General features: G+C 40.2%; 1 protein-coding gene across 1 annotated transcript in view; it reads left to right on the top strand.

The window, feature by feature from the left end:
• Positions 1–21,340, top strand: part of PHLPP1 (PH domain and leucine rich repeat protein phosphatase 1) — a 175,966-nt gene that overhangs the window by 97,207 nt on the left and 57,419 nt on the right. Inside the window, exon 4 of the mRNA XM_081150244.1 lies at positions 10,833–10,999. Coding sequence (XP_081006370.1) covers positions 10,833–10,999 — 167 coding nt within the window. The remainder of the gene's footprint in view (positions 1–10,832; positions 11,000–21,340) is intronic.

Below are 21,340 nucleotides of genomic sequence, written 5' to 3'. Positions count from 1 at the left end.
TTGTCATGATATAGTCACCCTTAAAATGCATAATGTAGGCAAATCAGGGCCATATTTCATGCTGAGTTAAAGATCATGTGAAATGATGAGTAAACATCACCCTTTAAATAAGATATATGGTGAGTCAAAGGTGAACTTTTGCTTTCGTGTGCTTAAGAAAAAAAGTATCTTACTGTTCAGATTTTATGCAAAGAATACTTCACTAACCACTTCAGTCAGCTCATTCTGGTGGAATAGAATTGAGGTTTTTAACATGTTAGGTTTGTGTCATTAGATGTAGTTGCAGGGAACCCTTTAAGATTAGTCATCTTTTACACGTATTTTGCCTCTTAATTTAAAGTGTAGTCTAGGGAGTATGCTGCTTTTTGCCAGCATGATTTGTCACCGTTCTCTTAGGGACTGTTTTATAGTTGGTTACATCGGGGTTATAGTGATAAAGAAACTTTGCTCTCAGTACTGTTCGCCTGAGGGGTCCAGGGCTTTTTGGGAAAACCCTCACTTCACATTTCATACCCATTCTTTAGATAAAGAATCAAGGGCCTTTTGACCAAGGACAATCTAGCAGGTCTGGTAGAATCTGAAGTAGAACTGAAGGTCTGAGCGACATGTATTTTAGCTTATAAAATGTCACCCCATCCCAAGAAGATTGCTCCACCAATTCTTTAGTGAAGCTGTGAGAAAAGTTTGGAAATTCAGTATATGAGACATTTGGGTACCGGAAGACTTCAAGGAAGTAAAGGGCTAGCCGACTCTTGAAGGCTGAATAGGAGTTCACCAGAGAGACAAGAGGGGAAAGGATGTTTCAAGGAGAGGTCAAGTGTGCATAAAGGCATTACTGTGTAAGATATAAAAATGTAATCTTACCACAGATGTCTGAGAAGTGTGAAAAACAGGAAAAAAAAAATAGAAGCTAGGTAAAATTAAAAATGCTGGCCAGTCTAGACTGTGTCCTGCTAGTTCTGCTTCATTTTCTTGGGGGAAATTTGACTGTAAGTTACCAAATACTATAACTAACTTCCCAATATAGTAATGGATTTGTTACATTAAAGAAAATCATATTATGAAATCTTTCCTTATTACATATATAAAGAATAGGTTATGAAATTCAAATTCTGCTTTGAATTTAAGCTAAAGATGAAATATTTTGGTTGCACTTGAAATTTTGTTTTTGTAATACATAAAATGGTGATTAAGTTACGTAGTGAAAATATTAAAATGATCTCTTTGCAGTTATAATTATGCATCATCTTATTTTCACATTGCTAATCCCTTCTATTTTCTTCCCGTAGTAACTACTGGTTCTGAAATCCTAGTTAATATAGTCCTAAAGAAGGGGTTTTCCCTTCAGTGCTAAGTCATTGTAGTTTAAAACTATTTTATTTAATTTTCTTTGTTTTTTTAATCCAGTATCATACAAATAAAAAAAGATACTTAATTTGCTTAACCTATGGTAACAAAAGAAGCATGCTTTTGTGAAACAGGGCCGACTCCTGTGTTTACCATTTTTAACTCACCCATGCATCTCCATCTTTCCTCCTGTCTCCTCCCTTCCTCCCCCTTTCTCCAGCTCTGCTGGAGTTACAGCGACATTGCCTCCCTCCCACCCCCCAGCAGGAGAGCCCAGGAGAGCGAGAGAGGAATGACAGGATCCGTATCCCACCCTTCCTTTGTGCTAGGCATTCTTTAGGCTCCATTTCTAGGGTCAGGACCTCAGCCAATGAAAGAAATGTGTTCTTCATGTGGATTTTATTTGTAGATTATTACTTTTAATAAAATACATTTTAGATTTCAAGTGAGGAACTTACAGTTATGTTTTAAAGTGACAACATGCTATTTTAAGATTGGGAAGGGCCCTGGTAAGGTATTCACCAAAAAGGTAACATTACTGGAATAATTTCTGGAATAATTGCCTTAACAATTATTTGGTAAATTCTTTGAAGTGTTCTTTAGTTTAACCTTAAATCTTTGTCATCATCTTAGTTCAGAAACTTATTTAAGATTTGGAAAGGGCCTTGTGGACTCCCAGACTTCCTTTCCTCCTAAAAACACATCTATAACGTTTCAGACCCTATGGTCAGACAAGACAGTTCTTCCTTGTGAGTGAGCTGAAGTCTCTATCCATGTAGTTTAGATTCATTGGGCCTCATTTTGCTCTCTGGTTTAACACAGAGAATTCTCCTCCCTCTCCTGTTTGATACCCGATAAATATTGAAGACTTACTGTGATTTCTGGGCCCTCCCCCACTCGTTAGCAGTCTATTTTCTTTGGGGAGAAACATTTCTGGTAATTCCCACAATTCTCTTATCACTTGGCTCCCAGACCCCTTCTCTAGCCTTTTTTCTGGGTGCTCTCAGGTTTCTTGATGCACTTGCACATGCCATCCATGAGCAGAGTGTGTGACCATTGTTTTTATCGCTTTAGGCATTATGTCTATAGTGAATTAGTTACTCATCCATGAGGTCAACACCAAAACAAAAAGACTTTTTGTTTTGTTTCCCCCACCCCCAGTTAGTTGATAGATACTAAAATATTTTCACCTGCAAAACTGATCCAGTAAGGACAGCAATAATGCAGATAGTAATCACTAACATCTTAGTGACTTTTTCTATGCACCAAGCACTGCTCTCGATGCCTTACAGGCTCGGTGATGTAGGTGCTCATAACAACTTTGGTCAGGCTTTACAACAAAAGATAACTTCTTGTGGGGAGATAATGTCATCTCCATTTTGCAGATGAGGAAACTGAGGTATAAAGTATTCAGCACTGCTTTATACAGGTAGTTCTGCTTCTCTCTTTTTGTTTAATTGTACTTCTAATATTTATAGTGACTTGAAGGGACAGAACAAACCAATATTCAAATAATAGCTGAAATTTACTGAAAATGCCAGAGAAGTACTTCATATACGCAGTTGTCAGCAGAATCCAGCAGCTCAGTTATTAGAATGAAAGGTGGTTTTATTCAAGCAATCCATTGAGTGGATTATGCTGCTATGGACACTGAGCATAGCCACTGTGCACCAACCACTGATCTTCTTAAATGATGACCAAGAGGTATTTCAGGAATCTGAGATGCCTTCTGAGGCATCCAAGGCAGATTAGATTAGTTTCAGTGTTGGGGTGGACCACTGTGTCTAATTCTTTAAAAACTGGTCAGCCCTGGCTGGTGTGGCTGTGTTGATTGGGCGTCGTCCTGTGCGCTGAAAGGCTGCCAGTTCGATTCTTGGTCAAAGCACATGCCCTGGTTGCGAGTTCGATCCTCAGTAGGGGGCATGCAGGAGTCAGCCAGTCAATGTTTCTTTCTCACATCATTGTTTCTCTCTCTCCCTCTCCCTTCCCTATCTCTAAAAATCTATTAAAAATTAATTAATTAATTAATTAACTGGTCAGGTATTCTAGCATATGTGATTAACCAGATCTCTGTGTCTGGTTATGTTATATTTTCCTTAAGAATTCATTTTCCATGATATATTTACTTATCTTGAAAGATCCCTGTATGTATAATCCAGAGTACTAAATTTTCTGCAGCCGCTCTGGAGTTAAATTCTTCCACTTACCTTGTTTATAATTTTATAAAGAATGGAATGATGGAATAATTTTAAAAATATCAATGAAGTCTCCGTTAAACTTACCAATCTTGTATGTTAGACTTGGAACTTGAGCACTGAGGTTTTTGTATTTTAGATACAAAACAAGTGGCTTATTTCTAATGGTGGAATCATTTAAGTATGTATTTACATTACTTCTTTTAATAGAAAGAATATAGGTTTTTTGTGGTTAGCTGTCTCTCCTCTTCTCCTTTGTTAAGGAGACACCACCTTTGGGGAACTCTGTGTGATGGACCTTGGAGACACTCTCAGGTGGCCACTTTCTAAAAAGGTTGTTTACACACATTTTGCCAATAAGGAAATGAAGGAACTCTGAGTTCAGATTTGATTTCCACACAAGGCAAGCTCTATTTTTCTGTTGTTACTGAGAAACACAATGGGGTTTGTGTGTGTGGAGGGGAGATAACTGTCAGGGTGACACAGTTAATGATTCTGGAAGGCCGTTGGTCCCATCTCCTCGGAGCCTTTTATAGCTGCTCTGACTCAGAGAGAGGGAGTGCCAGGCCTACATTTCCAGTTCAGGCTGTGCAGCCAGCTCACTGGACAAATACTACAGCGAGGCCCACTCTCCTTTGTGAAGAGCAGGTCCTTGCACAAGTGCCTGGGAATGCCCGCTCATTTTGTCAAATGAGGGGCTGTAATGTCACTGGGAGCTCGGAGGTTTGTTTTCTGCTCTCTGTGCTCTCAATGCACCGCTGCACACAGGCTCTTATAAATTACTGTTGTTTAGGTGTCTGTGTCCTCAAGAAACCAGGCTTTTGAAGACAAGGCACTCATCTCACCAGCACCAAGTACAGTGCCTGGTTCATAAAGGCAAACGCTAAATATATGTTGAAAGAGTCACTCTTCCCTGTCCCTTCCACCTCCCCAAGGAGGAGCTCTTGTTCTAAATGTCTCTGTATCATTTTGACTACATTGTTTTGGCTGGTGCTTTACCAGTGAGCCAGGTGTTTGTGTGTTTGTTTTCTTCTCCAGCCTGTAGCTCTCTATACGCTTTTATTCTTGGGTCCCTTAACTATGTTTTAACCTGGTACCTTAGAGTCTTAATAAACCTAATCTTAAAATCACAGTCCTCTCTCCTCTTCAGGTGCTTTTGCCCTCCTAGACTCCCACCTCTCATTTTTGCCTTCTAATGTTAGCCTCTCCAGATCTTCCCATTGTTTGTCTTCATCAGTTTGCCATTTTATTACCTCTAGTGGTTTGGAATGGTGTAAATTTGTACATTTTATTTCTTGGTGGTTCCCCCCCCATATCATTTAAGGCCAAGAAATGGTAAGATGCTAGAATTTCAAGCAGGATTTACTGAGTCCAAAATTGGCAGCTTGATAGGTTCCTGTTGGGACATTATTAATGTATATAATTTTATAGGAATGTTTTCTGCATCTGTCGTTAAACAGATTTTATAAATTGGTAATTAGTAAAGGATCAAGAAATGAGATGTCATTATGAAAAGGTCTGGGGTCAAGTTAAGGCATTTTTTATATTTGTAGAATTTTTCAAAAGAAATCACATGTGGAGCAGTGAGAATTTAAGTTTTATTAAAATTGGAAATTTTTGTTTTATATAAAATATAAAACTTTCTTGATGAGGGTGAAATTGAAAATAAGTAAAGTTATTAGAATGCTTAGCTAATAAAGATTAATGACTGTTCTAAATTTATATTTTCATTCCCCTTGCCTTCCCAAATCATTTGGAGGGGGTGAGAATGAAAATTAGGTCAGTTGAGGTCAATAATTTTTTACAGAAGTCTAGTAAACTCCACAGAGACTACCCCTGTAGCCAGGGGATAATTTCCCAAGCCACGGAAGGCCAGGCCAGAGCAATTAATGACTCATAATGCCAGTTTACGACAATCCTTTACTTTATACAAGCAGAATTATTTGTGCTATTTCAGCGGCTTTAACCAAGTCTTTCAGAATCATTTTGCTTCATTTGAACAGGTCATACACATAATAAGGATAAATACCACTTTACTAAAGTATAGTGGGGACAGAAATCACATGAGTGTTACTCTGAATGCTCCCTTGCCTGTGACAGACGAGTGTCTGTGCAGAGAATGATGGGAATAGTGCAGAATGCACTCCTGTTGCAGGGGGGATGTTAGTTTTGAAAGCATGGTGGAAACAGGTTAGGGATAGCACAGAAAAATGGGTTTAGAAATGCAGCTCAGCTAGAGTCAGAGCAGACATTCTTTAACATAAATGTCCTGAAGATTGGCAAAGAAACCACTGAGGAAAGCACTAAGCTGAGTAGCATGTTAGAAATGTGGGGAAGCCCTGTAGGTAACGTGAAAAGTTCCTTGTTCGTATTGTTATTTTTATTTTTACCCTGCCATGTTCCTTGGGGGAATTATTTTGAGGGCCCAATGAACTTTTTTCATACATGTTTACAAGTCATTTGGAAAAGAAGATAACCTGATTCGTGGTTGGGATTCATGCTCATTTTAATGTATCTCCCAGCATATGTAGGTTCATGGAGGAAAATAAAAGCATCCCAGTTAATTTACTAACTCTAAATTATCAGCCTTAAAATATGTTTTGCTGTTAATACAGACTAGCACTGATTTCTTTCCCTGAGCCACAGTTACCTTGAACTTAATCCTTTCGTGTGTCGTTCACTAACAGTCTGTGGGCTGCCTGGTAAGACAGTGTTCTGCCTTAGTCTGAGTGAGCTTGGCCTGTGTGACTGCTCGGTGGCAGCAGCAGTGGCCTGCACTGTGGTCTTTTCTTGTCTTATAGATCTCAGTGGCTTGCAGCTGTGGGCATTGGTCTGGGAACCCTTGGTCTGCAGAGCCTCTCCCGAGTTTCTAAATGAGAGCATTGTATTTACAGCAGCTTGGTCAGGGCGAGTACTATTTATTCCACTTTAGAGATGAAGAAACTGAAGGACAGATAGGTGAAGGGACTTATCCAGGGCCATGTGTGGCTAGGAAGTGGTAGAGCTATCTCTACATGCCCTACTCATTGTTACACCTGTGCCCTCTCTCCTGTATGTCCAGCTGCTCGGGATCAACTGTGTCTTCCACTTTCTTGATGTTTGGGGGTATAATAGAAGTAGAGTAGCTTTAGTCAAAAGGACTATATATTCTAATGTGAGGTCCTTTAGAAGTTCCTTTCTGTAACCAAGATTTGAGGCAATTTCTGCCTGTGTCTGTTTCTTTAATTTTCTTGCCAAATTTCTGTAGCCTCCTTTTAAATTTTTCCTGTAACCTTTTAAAGTTTAATAAGTGCTCACCAGGTAGCATCATCACTGCCCAGGTGGACAAGCTGTGTGAGGTAGGAGTGGGCCCAGCCAATGGTGCCCCCCCACCCATGGGACTTCACCCATTCCCTGAAGCCTGTATGTGGTCAGCAGATGGTCTCCTCTGCTTCTCTCCAGGAGGACTCCTGCCATTACAGCCGTCTTCACTCCTCATCTTCATTCCTGAGGCTAAGCTTATACTAAGGATGACATCTCATTGTCTTTGCTCTGCTCTGAGGGGTTATGTCGTTGTTTTATTGTGGAAGTTAGAGGATCCTCCCTTTGGGTAAGATCTGAACTGCATCCAGGCCCTGACCGGATGGCGTGGCATTAACAGCACAGGCTCTTGTTCATATTTGAGTTCTGCTATTGGTGTCATGTGACCTTGGGCACTCTGTGTGACTCAGTTCAGCCTTTATCTTTGAAACAAGAAGTCCTTACCACACAGAGTCGTTGTGAAAATTAAACTAAGTATTATGTTTCAGGCACTTAGAAGTGTGCCTATCACAAGTGAAACATCCCCTAGATGTTAGCTTTTATTGCTATTATTATTGCTACTTGAAAAAAAGCTAGAATAATAAAAGGCTACTTGCTGTGAGCTGTCTATATATACAAGTAGCTTTCTGATATATTTTTATTACTCATCTAGGCCTTTTTTATCTTGAGAAGGACCTTAATTTTAATAGGTGCTATGCAGGTAACCCAGCTGGTAGTCTTTTCACTTGGAATCAAGCCAGTCCTCTTTGAGATGGCGCCCTGGGTGCCCAGGCGGGTCTGGGGGAAAGCACTTAAGCCTCCCCTTGTTGCAGGAACAGGACCAGGCAGAGGTGCAGCCAGTGGTCACCTTTGTGGTCACCCTGGCAGCTCACTGCCCCGCTGCCATCATGACTGTTTAATTTCTGTTCTCTCCGTGGATGTGCCCGGTGCTGCCACGATTCCCACAGACTGCTCTTGCTCAGTGTAGCTTTGTTACTGTGGTTTCCTACCCGCCATTTCCAGCAGGAACAGCTTGCGGTCCAGAATGAGGAAGGGATCAAATACAATGTGATATTTAATCATTGTCTTTCAGTTGTCCAAAGAGAGTATTTAGTGCGATGCTTCAGTCGAAATAGAATTTGTCTTCTCCTAGGTAATCTCCATGTGAAAGAATATACGGGCGGGATGGGTCCGGTGCACACTGGTGAGAAGGGAGGGGTTGCAAAGTAGGGCACTGGCCATCCTTCCAACAAATATTTTCTGAGGATCGTAGCAAGTGCTGAGCATGGGGTATTTCAGTGAGCAAATAGGCAGAAATCTTGCCCTTTGGAGCTTCCGGTCTAGAGATGGACTCTTCTCAGAACCTCTCCACACCTCTCATGTGCTCACACAAAATGCCAGTCTTTACAGTGACCTAAAAGGCTCTGCAGGATCTGCTGCCCACCCCAGCCTTACCTTTCTAACCTCATTACAGGTCACTGCCCTTACCTGAAACTCTCCATGATGTTTCTCACGTAGTTTCCCTTTCTTTGCTGACATTTTTATCACAATTACATTATTTTTTCCTAATTAAACACATACACACACACCCCACAAAGGATACTACAGTTTCGATGTACCACCTCTTGGTTCTCAACATATTGACATAGTTCTTTCATATCGTCTATTTTTCTTATATGGAAACAAACATTACAGATAAACTCCAGATCTCCTATCTTCCCATCCCTGTTTCCATGCCCCTCCTTGCCTGTCTAGAGGTAGTCCTTATCATTAATTAGGTATATGACCAATGTATGGTTTATAGCTTCATTGCCCATATAACCATATATAATATGTGGAGTTGTGTGTTTGTGTTAAAATGTTTTCATAAATGGCATACTGTATAATTATACTGTGTATAACATTCTGCAGCTTGCTTTTTTTAATTTGTTCAAGTTGATGCGTATGAATCTAGTTTATTCATCTTAACTGCAGCTCTCTCGCTCTCTCTGTCTTTCTCTTTCTCTCTCTCCTGGATTCAGACTATACACATCCCAGAGAAGGCCTTTCATCAGCCTAGCTTGGGTCAGTCTGTGGGTTCAGCAGGTGGGGTACTCTGATTGCTCAACCCTAGAGTACAAGCCTACGCCTGTAGCCAGTGGGTCAGCATACTTTGTTTGCAGCTTTCACCAGGATCACATGCGTTTGAAGGATTGTTACAGGAAGGAAGAAGTGGAGAAAGGGTTTGGGGCAGATAAAAGCATTTCCACTCAAGTTTCAAACTTGAGTTTGGATATCAAGCCGTCCGGGACCCCTTCCTGACTCCTTAAATCGTGCTCCTGGTAACCATTGTCATGTACTGTACCATAACTGCCCTCTCCTCCTCATGAGGAGTACTCACTCGGAGCAGAGACACTCGTGTCTTGGACTGCTGTACCTCAGGAAACAGAAGGCCTGTCACAACATTGCATGCTTAACACACAGTTTTGAATGAATGATTTCACCACTTGCAACGCTCAGCCTTACTTCCTGTGAACAGGCTCCTGCCAGGGAACTTGTGTGGCTGTGGCATGTTTGCACCTGCCCTTCAGGCCCATTAAATTCTGGTGCTTTTCACATCTTATGGTTTATTTGCATGATTTGGCTCTGTTTGAGATTTCCTTTTTCTTATTTAATAGTGAAAATTCAAGGAAAGATGAAATTGTAACAATGTAAACTCTGACTTCCTTTGTAAAGTCTTTTGAGTTGGACCCTGTGTGCACAGTAATTTCTTTCCAACCTAAAATATGCCATCAGCTGATATGTTTTATGCAGATTTAATTCTGAATACCCTCTTAGCATTGGGAGAATTTGAATTGCAATGGATGTAAAATGGGAACCATCCTCTTTGGAAGTAGTCGTGGTAGTGATAACAGCAAACACCATTTATTGAATGCTTTTTCTGGGCCAGGTATGTAGGTACAGGTGTCACCTTTATGTCTGTTGTACAGATGAGAACACTGGAGCTTGCAGAGCCCAGTGATCTCTGCTCAAGTCCGGTCACCTCCTAAGTGGGGAGCTAGGCTATGATCCACACTGACCAGGGTCACACTCCTAAGACCGTGTTCTGCTGCCTTCTCTAATTAGGAAAAAGAAAGCTGGGGTTTGGTAATAGAAAAGGACATCAAATTGATCATATATAAAGCTTTGGTGAAGATCAAGGGCAGGAGGGAGAATCAACCAGATCTTAGAGCTATATTCCCACAGCTCTGTCAGGAGAGAAGGTACCAAGGTGTGTGTAAGAGGGGCTGAAGCCGTGCCCTGTGGCCTGAGCTGGTGCCGCATTACCTGGAACATTTACTGTCTCCAATATGCCCGTTGGTCTTTACCCCTGGGATTCTGACAATGGGAGGCGCCATCTAACCAGGAAGACCTGGACTATGTGGATAAACATTTAGACATAAAATAAATTTTACTTAGAATACCTACATGAAGCATCTCACTGAAACTTCGGAGGAAAGGCAACTAAGAAGTTTATAGCAGGCAATGGAATCTGAGTACATGCCGCCACTATTATTAAAGATACGTGCAAGGCCACTGATAGCACTTTTCTTTATTTGTGCTGTTTTAAATAAAAATATACAAGGACTTGCATAGATTCAGTCTAGATCTTAATGTCTATCTCCCAACTCTGTATTTACTCTTGAGTCTTGTATTATTTAGCTCTGACTTCTCTTACTGTGGATGTTCTCAGGAACATAACCCCTCCAGTTGGAGGTGGTTACTGATATCACTAAACTTGATAGGATAATCTGTGCTCTTTGTAACCTGTCTCCTCTACTAGGTTACTATAAGGACCTTCCAGGCAGGAACATTGTTTTCTGCTTTTGTAGTATGTACTTGACTCTCTTCTATACTAAGTGAATACTCTATTGGTTTATATTTGGTTGTGTTTGTGTTCCCAAATAGGGTTATCTTATTTCTATCCATAGAAAGAAGTGATCAGGTACGTGGATGGAATTAAAGTGGAATTGTGTTTTTATCGCCCTCTAGGTTGCATCACAGCGTATTAGCTCAGTGGACCTCTCCTGTTGTAGCCTGGAGCACCTGCCTGCCAACCTCTTCTACAGCCAAGACCTCACTCATCTCAACTTAAAACAGAACTTCCTAAGGCAAAACCCCAGTCTACCCACTGCCAGGGGGCTCAGTGAACTGCAAAGGTGAGCAGGCAGATACGGGTTATTTGAAAGGGGAGGGGTGTCCGCTTCTGGTTGTTTCTTGAATATTCTGACTTAGAGCTACAGCTTGTAACTTTCAGAGGGCAGGGTAATAGGACTTTATTTATGAAGACATCAGTTCTTATTCTGAAATTTTTATCAAGGTTCTTGCCTTTGAAATGAAGATCAAGACCTTGCCTAGGTCTTACTCTAGGCAAGACCTTGCTTTATGATATTCACTAACAGGATAGATTTGTATGAGAAGAACATTTCTCCTTAAATCACTTCTATTTCTTACCCGATCTACAAATGGGTCAGTGAAAAGCTAATGCTCTTTGGTGTGTTACTTCTGAACTACAGGGGTTTGTTCAGATTGAATTATTTCTTTTGAAATTTACAAAAGGTCAAGGTTTTTCCATGAAAAGACGTTTCCTTAGAAATTTAAGAGCTCACATTTAAATCCATTAACATCATCCTGGTCATCCACTTGATTAGCGTTTAGATTTCAAGAGTCAATGTTAAATGAATAGGGTCTGCTCCTTTGTCACTCGAGAAAAGGGACTTTGTTTGTATGTATCTAAAACAGATTTAAGAATTTACCATATCCATATCCATTCTCTTTTTTGGACCAATGATCAGTCTTAATTCTGTGGTAAATGAAGCCTCTGATACGTATATATTGGTTGTAAATTTATGAGACTGTAACTGCAGAAGAATATAACTTAAATAAATAATGAAAGGTTCATTTGTTCCTAAATGACTGCTAGTGATCAGAGATTAAACTATGGTAATTAATCATTGTGATTATGTGTTTTTGTTTTTTGACATCCAGGAAGAATAATTCAGTAAGTGTTTGTTGTAGAGTTTATGCAGATATGTAGGAAAAGGGAAGAGCGTTTCAGTGTTCTTTTCTGATCATTGTGAATATTCTTTTGATATTGTCCCAAAACTTGACAAGCAACCATTTCTTAAATATTAGCTCCAATGTGGAATCTAAGACCCTATTAATGAACTTTTAAAATTGTTATAGGATCCATTGGTTTTTCTCGCACTTTGAATGGGTCTGTGCCCGTGCATCATTTCACTGCATTATGTATTGGTCACTTGGAAAACACTGGTTCGTAGGATATTACAGATATTCCAAATGTTAACACATTTCATTATGCAATTTCAAGAAATCACAGTTGTTAATATCACCACTCATTTCATCAGAAAAATATTTATGTGTTGGAATGTTGTCAAGCTCACGGTGGAAACGTTTTCCAAATTTTAAATTTTCAATTGAAAGCTGGAAGGCTGTCCCTTGGCAGCAAATACTCTCAGTTGTTTTTCCTGAATTGACCTTTTCCCTTCATTGTAGAGAAAATGCCTGCCAGATACCCAAGTCTAAATAACGAGTTTGTCAGTTGTCCTTTCAAGTAAAAGTGGTATTCCGTAAACACTGTGACTTGCTTGGCTCACAGCTCGAATAATTGTACAGGCGTTCTCCTTGAGATGACCTTCATACTCTAGTATACAGCAGGGGTGCTTTATGCTTCCTTCCCATTTTATCACCCAGAGAATAAAGATATGGACTCACAGGTTGAGATGTAATACAGATAACTTTATTGCATCATCAAGGACATTTTTAAGTAAAACTGGCATTACAAAATCTTTTTGTTGTGATTACCTGCTAGAGAACAAGACAGTGACAGCTGGGACAGTTTGGTGCTACATCAAATTAGTTACACAGGCTGTCCCAACTCCAGTAAGGGTGTTATGTTCAAGCACTTCCTTATTGTTCCCTGGAGCTGATAGGTACGATGAAAGGAGAGCCCAAGTCTTGAACAAAGGTTCTCATGTGCCGTATGCATTGATAATATTTACAAACACTACTGTAATAAAGTTACTATGATTGTTTTGCCAAAGGATCACATTATGATTTGGTCTGTTTTTGAGGTTTGAATTTATTTTGAAATGTTTTTGTGTGTTTCATGGCAGTACAGGCTTCTGCACTTACATTGCAGAACATCAAGAACTTGATCTGATACTACTCACTCTTGATGTCTTAGAACAGAATTCATCCAAACCACTGCTCTCATTTTAGAGGTGAGGTAGATGGAGATTGTTAAATGCCAAATTCAGCTTAATGGTTATCTTCTGGGAGGCCGTTAGGGTGATGGGATTAGGGAATAGTTTGAATAGGGTTTCAACAATATCCATGTTTTTTTCTTTAAAAAAAATTAGCAGCAAATATGAAAGAAATTAACAGCAAGTATGACAAAAATATTAGTATTTGAAAAAGCTGAATAGTTGGTCCTTGGATTATCATTCCTATTTTCTTTATTTTTCTATTTGTATATTTCATAATAACCCCAACATTTAAACCTAAACAAGAAGAAAATTGCAATGCTTCTATATTCATAGGGGGGGGATATGATGCTCCCAGAGAGCCAGCATTTGTGGGCTAATTAAGTAAATAACCAGATGGATGGATATTTGTGGCATTGCCTTGCCTGTTCTTTCAGCCTTCCCTGATTGGTCTCCCATATCTATTGATTCTCCATCTGTAAATATCTTTTCAACCCATCCTCTTTTCTCCTCTGTTTTCCACCCCTCGGTGCACACCCCCTCCTCGCACTGTCCGAGGAAGCACGTCCCTGCTGTCACCTAGAACACTGTAGGAACCTGGAGAACTGGCTGTCTTACTGTCATTTTCCCTCTGCAGTTCATGCTCTCTAGTTTTCTTGCCTACTGTTCTGTACATTTATTGGTTTGGTTTTGTTCTGTATTTTAAAATTTTTTAACATTTTTCCCGCCAAGCTAATAGCCTATGTAGATTTCAGAAAAATTTAACAAGCAACAAGACTTATAATAAGAATAGGTGTGTAGAACCCTAGCCCATCCTTACACCCAAGTTCTGCTTCCAGGCAACCACCTTTGAGTCTTTTTGCTGTTTTCCTCCATCTTCTGAAATATCATGTATATACTACTATTTAAAACTTGTTCAATATTGGACATTATATACTGACTTATTACACTGGAAGAGAGGCTTTAACTCTTTTACACATGTCACACCCCCCCCGTCCCTCCCCACAGGCACAAAGTGCTGCTTCCCCATGCTGTGTGTATAGGTATGAACTTTTGGTTGAGTTGGTCTTGAGGGTTGACACGCTTTTGAGCACGGAACCATGCTTCGCAGCTAAGGCTCTTAGATGCAGTGGTCACGTTTCCTTGGTTGTGCTGCTTCTCCTTCCCTCTGGTGTTCCTAAGCTTTCTGACAGCGCTCTGCTGCTCTCCTTAGCACCGTTTTCAGGGGCACTCTTTCCTCGGGGAGCTGGAGCCGGTGTCCAGCCTTGCTCTGCAGGCCTGCTGCACAGCTGTTGCCCTGGGATTACCTTTGTCATTTTTTTCCTAATTCCCTGTTGTCTTTCCCATGTTGGACCCCTAACTTTTCTGCCTTGTGACTTATTTCTTGGTTTACTCCCTCTTTTTAACAGAATATCTTCTAGGGTTTTCCTGAGAAAGGGGATGTGGGAGCAAATTTCTTAGACACTGTGTATCTGAAAATAGTTCTCCTTTCACACTTGATGGGTAATTTGGCTGGCTTCTCGATAGGAAAACATATTTTCTCAGAATTCTGAAGCGAGTGCACCACTGTTTTCTAGCTTCTACAGTTGCTATTGAAACGTGTTGTAGGTCACCTGTTCGTTTTTCATTTTTCTGTTTTTTACAATCCCCCCAAAAAGATTTTAGGATCTTTTTTTATGACACTCCTTATTTAAGCCACTATGGTGAACATTTGATCTGAAAAAACTGCCCTTCAGTTCTAGAAAACTTTTTCACTGTGTGTTGGTGATTTCCTCTCCCTTGGTTTTCTCGGTTCCTCCTCTGAATTCCTCTTAGTTAGGTGGGGCCTCCTTGTCTGTCCTCTAATTCTCTGGTTTTCCTCTCCCTCTGTCTTAATTCCCTACCTACTTCTTGACAGGTTTTCTCTACTTTGTCTTAACCTTTCTGAATCTCTGCTGTCTTTATTTTTCAAGAGCTCTTTCTTGTTTGATTTAATTTGTTTGCATTTCAGTAGCATTCTGTTCTTTTTTTATGGGTGCAATTTTTTCTCTTTCTGAGGACATTGTATTTACTCATTTACTTTCTTTTTGCACTGTGTTGATTTTTTTCTTCCTGTTTGTATAGGTGTCTGTCTTTTATGTTAGAAATTTGAGCTCACCGCTTGGTGATCCTTAGCTCTTCGCTCCTCTTTAACGGTGAGTCACTGAAAAGTGAATGGGGCACCTTGGACTGTGGGCAGGGCTTCTCCACTTTGTAGCTTCCTTGCTAGGCTGTCGGCGGCGAGCCTTGTGGTTTCATTGGGAAACTTCCGTTCACAGTGTCTGTGGATCTTTTCCCTAGGGTGTGTCGGTTTTACTGGAGAGGAATCCTTTGGTCTCCTGCCTGGGCAGTGCATGCCAAGACTCAGGGAGCTGAACAGGGAAGAGAGGTGGAATCTCAAGGCTTAGAGTATGGATTTTTATTTGATCCCCTTATTTGCAGAACAATATTTTCTACAATGCCTAACATCTTTGAGCCCAAACTCTCTGGTTCAGTTTCTTCTGGGGAATAAACTGTCTCCTTCTAGAATTGGGGAGAGGACACAGGGTCTGACACCTCTTTATATAACCTTTTGAAAGTTTTTTGCTAGAAGTATAACAAAAACATACAAATGGCACAAATATGAGTGTACAATTTGGGTTTACAAAGAGAACATATCAATTTAACCAGTACCTGTATTGACAGGTAGAATATTACTGCACCAAAGGTTTCTGTTTTGTTTCTGTTGCTTTAAGCATGGGGGGAGATAAGCTGAGGGGACTTGGGATGTGGGGGCTGAGCAGCTGGTAAAGCTGACTATTGTACAGCCCTTTGGAAAAAATGATGCTTTAAACCAGTATCTTTTTTACCACATACGACTGTGAGATTTTTGTCCCCCACCCCCATTATCCAAGAAAGATTTTCTTGCTAAGTTTTCAGAGTAATAAGTGTGCAAGTGTGCGTGAGCATGCGCAGACACATACACACACACAGATCCAATGCTAGGAACTGAAATTTTGTATTTTAAACACTCATGTTTATACTCCAAAAAGCATTACTGTAGTTTTTATGTTTATACAGTTAGTATGTAGTTTTGAGAACATGCTGTTTATCTGATTGCTTATTTTTATTTGTATGTTTAAGGAATTAGTGCTAATTTCTAGTGTACATTTCACAGGGAACAGGTTAGCGAGGTCCCAAAGGATAATTTATTTTCATGTTTTTACCTAAGTCTCAAGGAATGAATATTTAGATTACAGTGTTAGGGCAGATATCCAGGGAGAAACTTTTTAAGTACAATGCATTGATAATAGGTAGGAGTTTTGAGACTTTCTCTCTTAACCACATATCCCCTGAGTTTTGCTTCCTATGGCAAATTCTCACTTTAAACAAATGAGCTATTTTCACAGAACATTTAAACTGGCATTTGCAGCAGCATTCTAAATCTGGAAAGATGCCTTGCTGATGTACACACACAGGTCAGCGGTTTCAGAGGGAAAACATTGTCCTTGGAACCACCACTGTTTGTTTTTCCTTTATTGGCATTGGAGCTCTTCAAGTTAGTTTTCAAAATAGAGGAGAGGCAAAATCAGTAATTTTTGTTAGTTTTAATGGGTTCTTTCCTGATTATGTCACTAATAATTATAATACATTATTTATCTCTCTTTTATTAGTACTTTACTTATATTAATTCTATCTCCATTTAGATGACCCAGATGGCATTAGTACTAAGATTGTTATTATTTGCAATGGAGAATTATTTCTAATGAAAGTTTCTTTGTAAAGTCAACGAAGACAACAACTTTTTGCTGGTGTAAATTCAAGGAATATAACTGTCCTTTTTGTGTATTAAATTGATTTTAATACTGTATTAAAGCAGTGTGAACTTACTCATACTAAATTATATTGGTGTTGCAAACATTTTGCTGTACTGACAGATATAGCTCTCTTACATTGATTGTTAATTAAAGTGTCATGGGTGGTAATACTGCATTGAAGGTCCTAGAGTTTTAAGTCTTCAGATCAGAGCTCTCTCATGGTGATACCCAGTGCAATGTTGCCAAGAGCAATATAGAGAACAAACTCAAAAGCAACGTTTGATAGTAATAATTTGTATGTCTGCATTCCTGGTAGCTTCGTCCATGGTATTTGGAAAGTTTGCCACTTAAGTTTCACTTAGATGTCTTTATTTTAGGTAATTTTAATATACTCATCAATTCTACCTACCGCTTTTAGAGGTAAGCCTATATTTTAGTAAGTATTTGACAAATTGATGAAAATTAAAACACACACACTTAATATTGCTTAATTCTATGTGTTGGAAATTATAAAATCATTACTCTCAGAAACCAGTTACGCTTCCATTGTGTTTGATGGCTGCTGGTTACTCATCACTTTCATCCAATAATGCAGAAGGTGAATCTGCCTTCCAGCTCTTGCTATTTGTGAGTGAACTGGTGTTGAGAAACAAAGCTAGCTCAGCGAGAGGGCCCCAGCAAGAAGGATTACTGGCTTTGATAAGTAGAAGTTGATATTTCAAGTTACTTAGAAAATTGTGTGTCTGTATGTCTATAGAATTATTAATGTGCTTTTATCATAAGTGATTCTGAAATAGGCCAAAAGGGGGGTGGGGAAGATGTACCACCATCAGCTTTTATTTTTTAATTTTATTTTTTACATTCTCCTTTGGATGCTGAATTTTGTGGTTTTGTTACTATTGACCCCTCACGGTTTCACAATATTTTAGGCAATAGTTTAAAAAGCCAGTTTTAATAAGTACATATACTGCTTAGGAAAATAGCACTGTTGCCTCAACTTTAACTATTTGAGGTTACACTTAATTTTTGCCCATAAGTGAAGAGTTGACTTCAGCCTGTCCCCTTTTTTACTTCTCTGTCTTCTGTATTCATGTTTGCTCTGCCTGGCTTTGAGTTCCTAGGGGGAAGGAGTCAGTTCTTCCTCAGAGGGAGGACCTGTGGCCAGGTCTTGGCACATAAACATATATGTGCATGCGTGGTGGTGGGAATTGTCTTCTCCAGCTCTCTGTTACGTATACCCCACTTCTTTGCAAAAGATATTTGTAGCAGCTTGTTGAAGGAAGTGAGACTGGTAATTTATCACTTATTATAGTTCTCTCTGGATGAAGGTAGGGTGAGAAGACAGCCTGCATAGTGACATGATTCAGAAAACATTACAGAGGAAAAGACTCATAAGAAAGGATTTCAAGTTAGAAAAGGAGACAATAGGTTTTAAAAAAAAACCCCTGTGGGTCTATTCGCCATTCTCTAAACATACCTCCCTTTCACCCTGCAAGGAAGGTGCCCTTCCTAACTTTTCATCTGCCAAACCCAGGCTCCACCCGGTGAACCCTGCCTACCCTTCAGGGCATGTCTGTAATGACTTTTGTTTCTTGAAGCTTTTTGGTTTCAATTCCATGTGACCTTTTTCTCTTCTGAATTGTTAGCTTTCTTTCTTTGTACCTAATGTACTTAATGCTCTGAACAGGGGGACCACTTCATATATTTAGTGCTTGAGGTGACTATTTTAAAAGGACAGTAGTCATTTAGAATGATTGGCCCCCAGAGATCAATTTCCAGGAATTTAGAAGAAAGTGCCTGATTGTGCTTTACAGGCTATGGTGTAAAATGAGTATAATGAAACCTAAAATAAGGTAAAGATTACCTTTGGGTCAAGGAGAGAATGAATTAAAGACTTGGAGGAAAGCAGTGATTTGAGCTCTGATTAAATGTGAAATTTGCTTTAGCTGAAAAGCATAAGGGAGATGAAAAGGGGCGTGGAGTTTTCAGATGGGAGAACTGGGAGAGAAGGAATGAGGTTGAGTTAGGTGTGCAAGTATGTGGGTGTAGTAGAATGAAGGTTATGGAGAAATGAGCACTGAGAAACTCATAATTATGCCTGGCATTTCTTAAGTACCTTTCTTCTTAGAAAGCTTGATTTTCCACATTTTTAATCCCCACGGAGTGGAAAACACGACCTTATTTCCTAGTCTGTTCTTTTGGGGATCTGGCATTCCAGAGCTGTGGAGTTACTCATGTAATTACTTACCCTCACCAAAAGTTCACATTCCCAGGTTTTTCTAGAAAGAGATTTTAATCTTTGTTTTTGTCAGTAATTCCTGAAAACTCACGTTAAATGGAAATGGGGATGCTGCATTAACATAGGGAGTCAGGATGAGCATGCTGGAATGTTTTTGCAGCTCATTTGCCAGACTTAAACTGCAGTACTTAGAACAATTTCAGCTTCTTTGAAGATGCTCTGCCATATTAAAAAAAAATTACAAGCAAACAAGAGCTGCCAACTTCTGAAAGAAGAAACACTTAGCACAAGGGCTGCTCAGGAGTAGAGAGAACTTGGGAAGGAATTTCACTGCTGGGGCGGGGATGGAGGGTTGCCAAATGTTTAAGGAATGTCATGGACTGTGTGGAATGCCCTTCTTTCACTTCACTCCTCCCCACACTGGAAGTTCCTTTCTTATACAGCTTTGCTTTCAGATGGAATTTTGATCCTCTTGGGAAGCTTTCCGTTTCACACAATTTCCATTTTCCTTCCCTGAGCATTTGATCAAAGGAAAGCCTTTACTTGGTGCTCGGGGCGCTGAGGTTGTGTAGCCTTTGGTTCTCTCCTTGGAGGCTCCTAACCTCATTTCTGGCAATAATGGCCCATTTTCTTCTTCCCTCATACAGTGCATTTAGAAGGGGGAGCTCAGAAGGAGACAAAAGATTTATTTATCAGCCAGACTGGACTAAATTACAGTTTGCCCCGTTGACTTCTTGGGGTCTTTTATGCTGTTCTTGAACATTTTTTCCCCTCTTAAATAAAAAGCAGGGAGGGATCTCCAGAAGCCTTGGCTTAATTCCAGTGAGGTTATTGTATTCTGGCCAGTGCCATTCTTCTATTTGTTTTAGTTGAGCTCTTTGCTGTACTCTCTCAGCTTTAACTTCACTGCAAGAGTTTAATGTTAAACATAGTATTTGTAGCTATTTGCTATTCTGCCCGGTAACCGACTTTTCGCTCTGCGTAGGTCCTAGGAGACAGGAATAAGCATGCAGGGAGAGGGCCGGCAGATGCTTGTTGTGCGGTTATTGATGGCGCAGTGTCATCATAACTTGGGACTGGGGAGCGTGGTAGCATCATTACCTGTGACTTCTGAAATAGCGCTTTGGTTGCCGGTGTGAGAACACTGGTGGGGAGCAGTAATGTGCCTCTTTTTCCCTTCCTCCGAGCATCGTTTCCTGTGACTTCTGAAATAGCGCTTCGGTTGCCGGTGTGAGAACACTGGTGGGGAGCAGTAATGTGCCTCTTTTCCCCTCCCTCCTCTGCCTCATCAGACACGGCTCACTGTGGAGCTCATTCTGCACCGCCTTGTGCAACTCCTGAAAGTTAAAGACCCCCGAGAGTTTCGGTTTTTCCTAAGAGTGCCGATAATTTTGATTTCACTCACCATGCTCTCCATAGTAATAGAGCTTTGAACGGGAGGAGTCACATGCCTGTGGTCATTTCCCACGGGTGGGTTAGGGTGATGATGCTAGAGCTGGCGGGATATTTCACTGACCTCTCGAAAGGAGGGCACACCCTTCCCTCCCTAATGTGTCTTTGGGACAGATAATTAACAAGAGAACCTTAGGGAAAGTCTGACTTTCCAAATAGTTATTAAAATTTTCTGTCAGAATGCACACTTTCACCCAATAGAGAGGTATGTATGTGTGTGTGTGTGTGTGTGTGTGTGTGTGTGTGTGTGTAGGAAGTGCAACAAGGGAAGAGGAGATGTTATTTGATTTATGAGATGTACAAATCCATGGATGGTGGGAAAGATCATTTCACTCCCCTATTCAATTTTTATTTCACTCCCCTATTCAAATTTTTTCACAGGTAAATATCAGTGTCTTCATCTGCAATTTGAAGTGCTCTGTGATTAGTTTCTAAGCATCCTTGATAACCACAGGAGCTCTTTGCTTAACAATATAGTTTGCTTACTGTTTCCCAAATACACCTGGAGTTTTTGCCCTCTGAATCAGTGTATCTGACAATATGATTCATGAAATGCTTGCATCCTAATGACTTGGGGTGTTTAGGAAACAGAGGTACTTGGTTTTTCATCCTAGACCTGTGAATCAGAACCCCCCTGGTCATGGGGCCCAGGGCTCTGCATTTTTAATGGTGCATGCTCAAGTTTGAGAAACAGTCACGCCACCCAATTCTCTTTGAATGCTCCTCTCTTCCAGTCCCCATCTGCCTATTGAACTCTGTTCATATCCC

Source organism: Miniopterus schreibersii, assembly GCF_964146895.1.
Source record: "Miniopterus schreibersii genome assembly, chromosome: 10".
Classification (NCBI taxonomy): domain Eukaryota; kingdom Metazoa; phylum Chordata; class Mammalia; order Chiroptera; family Miniopteridae; genus Miniopterus; species Miniopterus schreibersii.
This window is presented reverse-complemented; position numbering and strand designations above follow the sequence as displayed.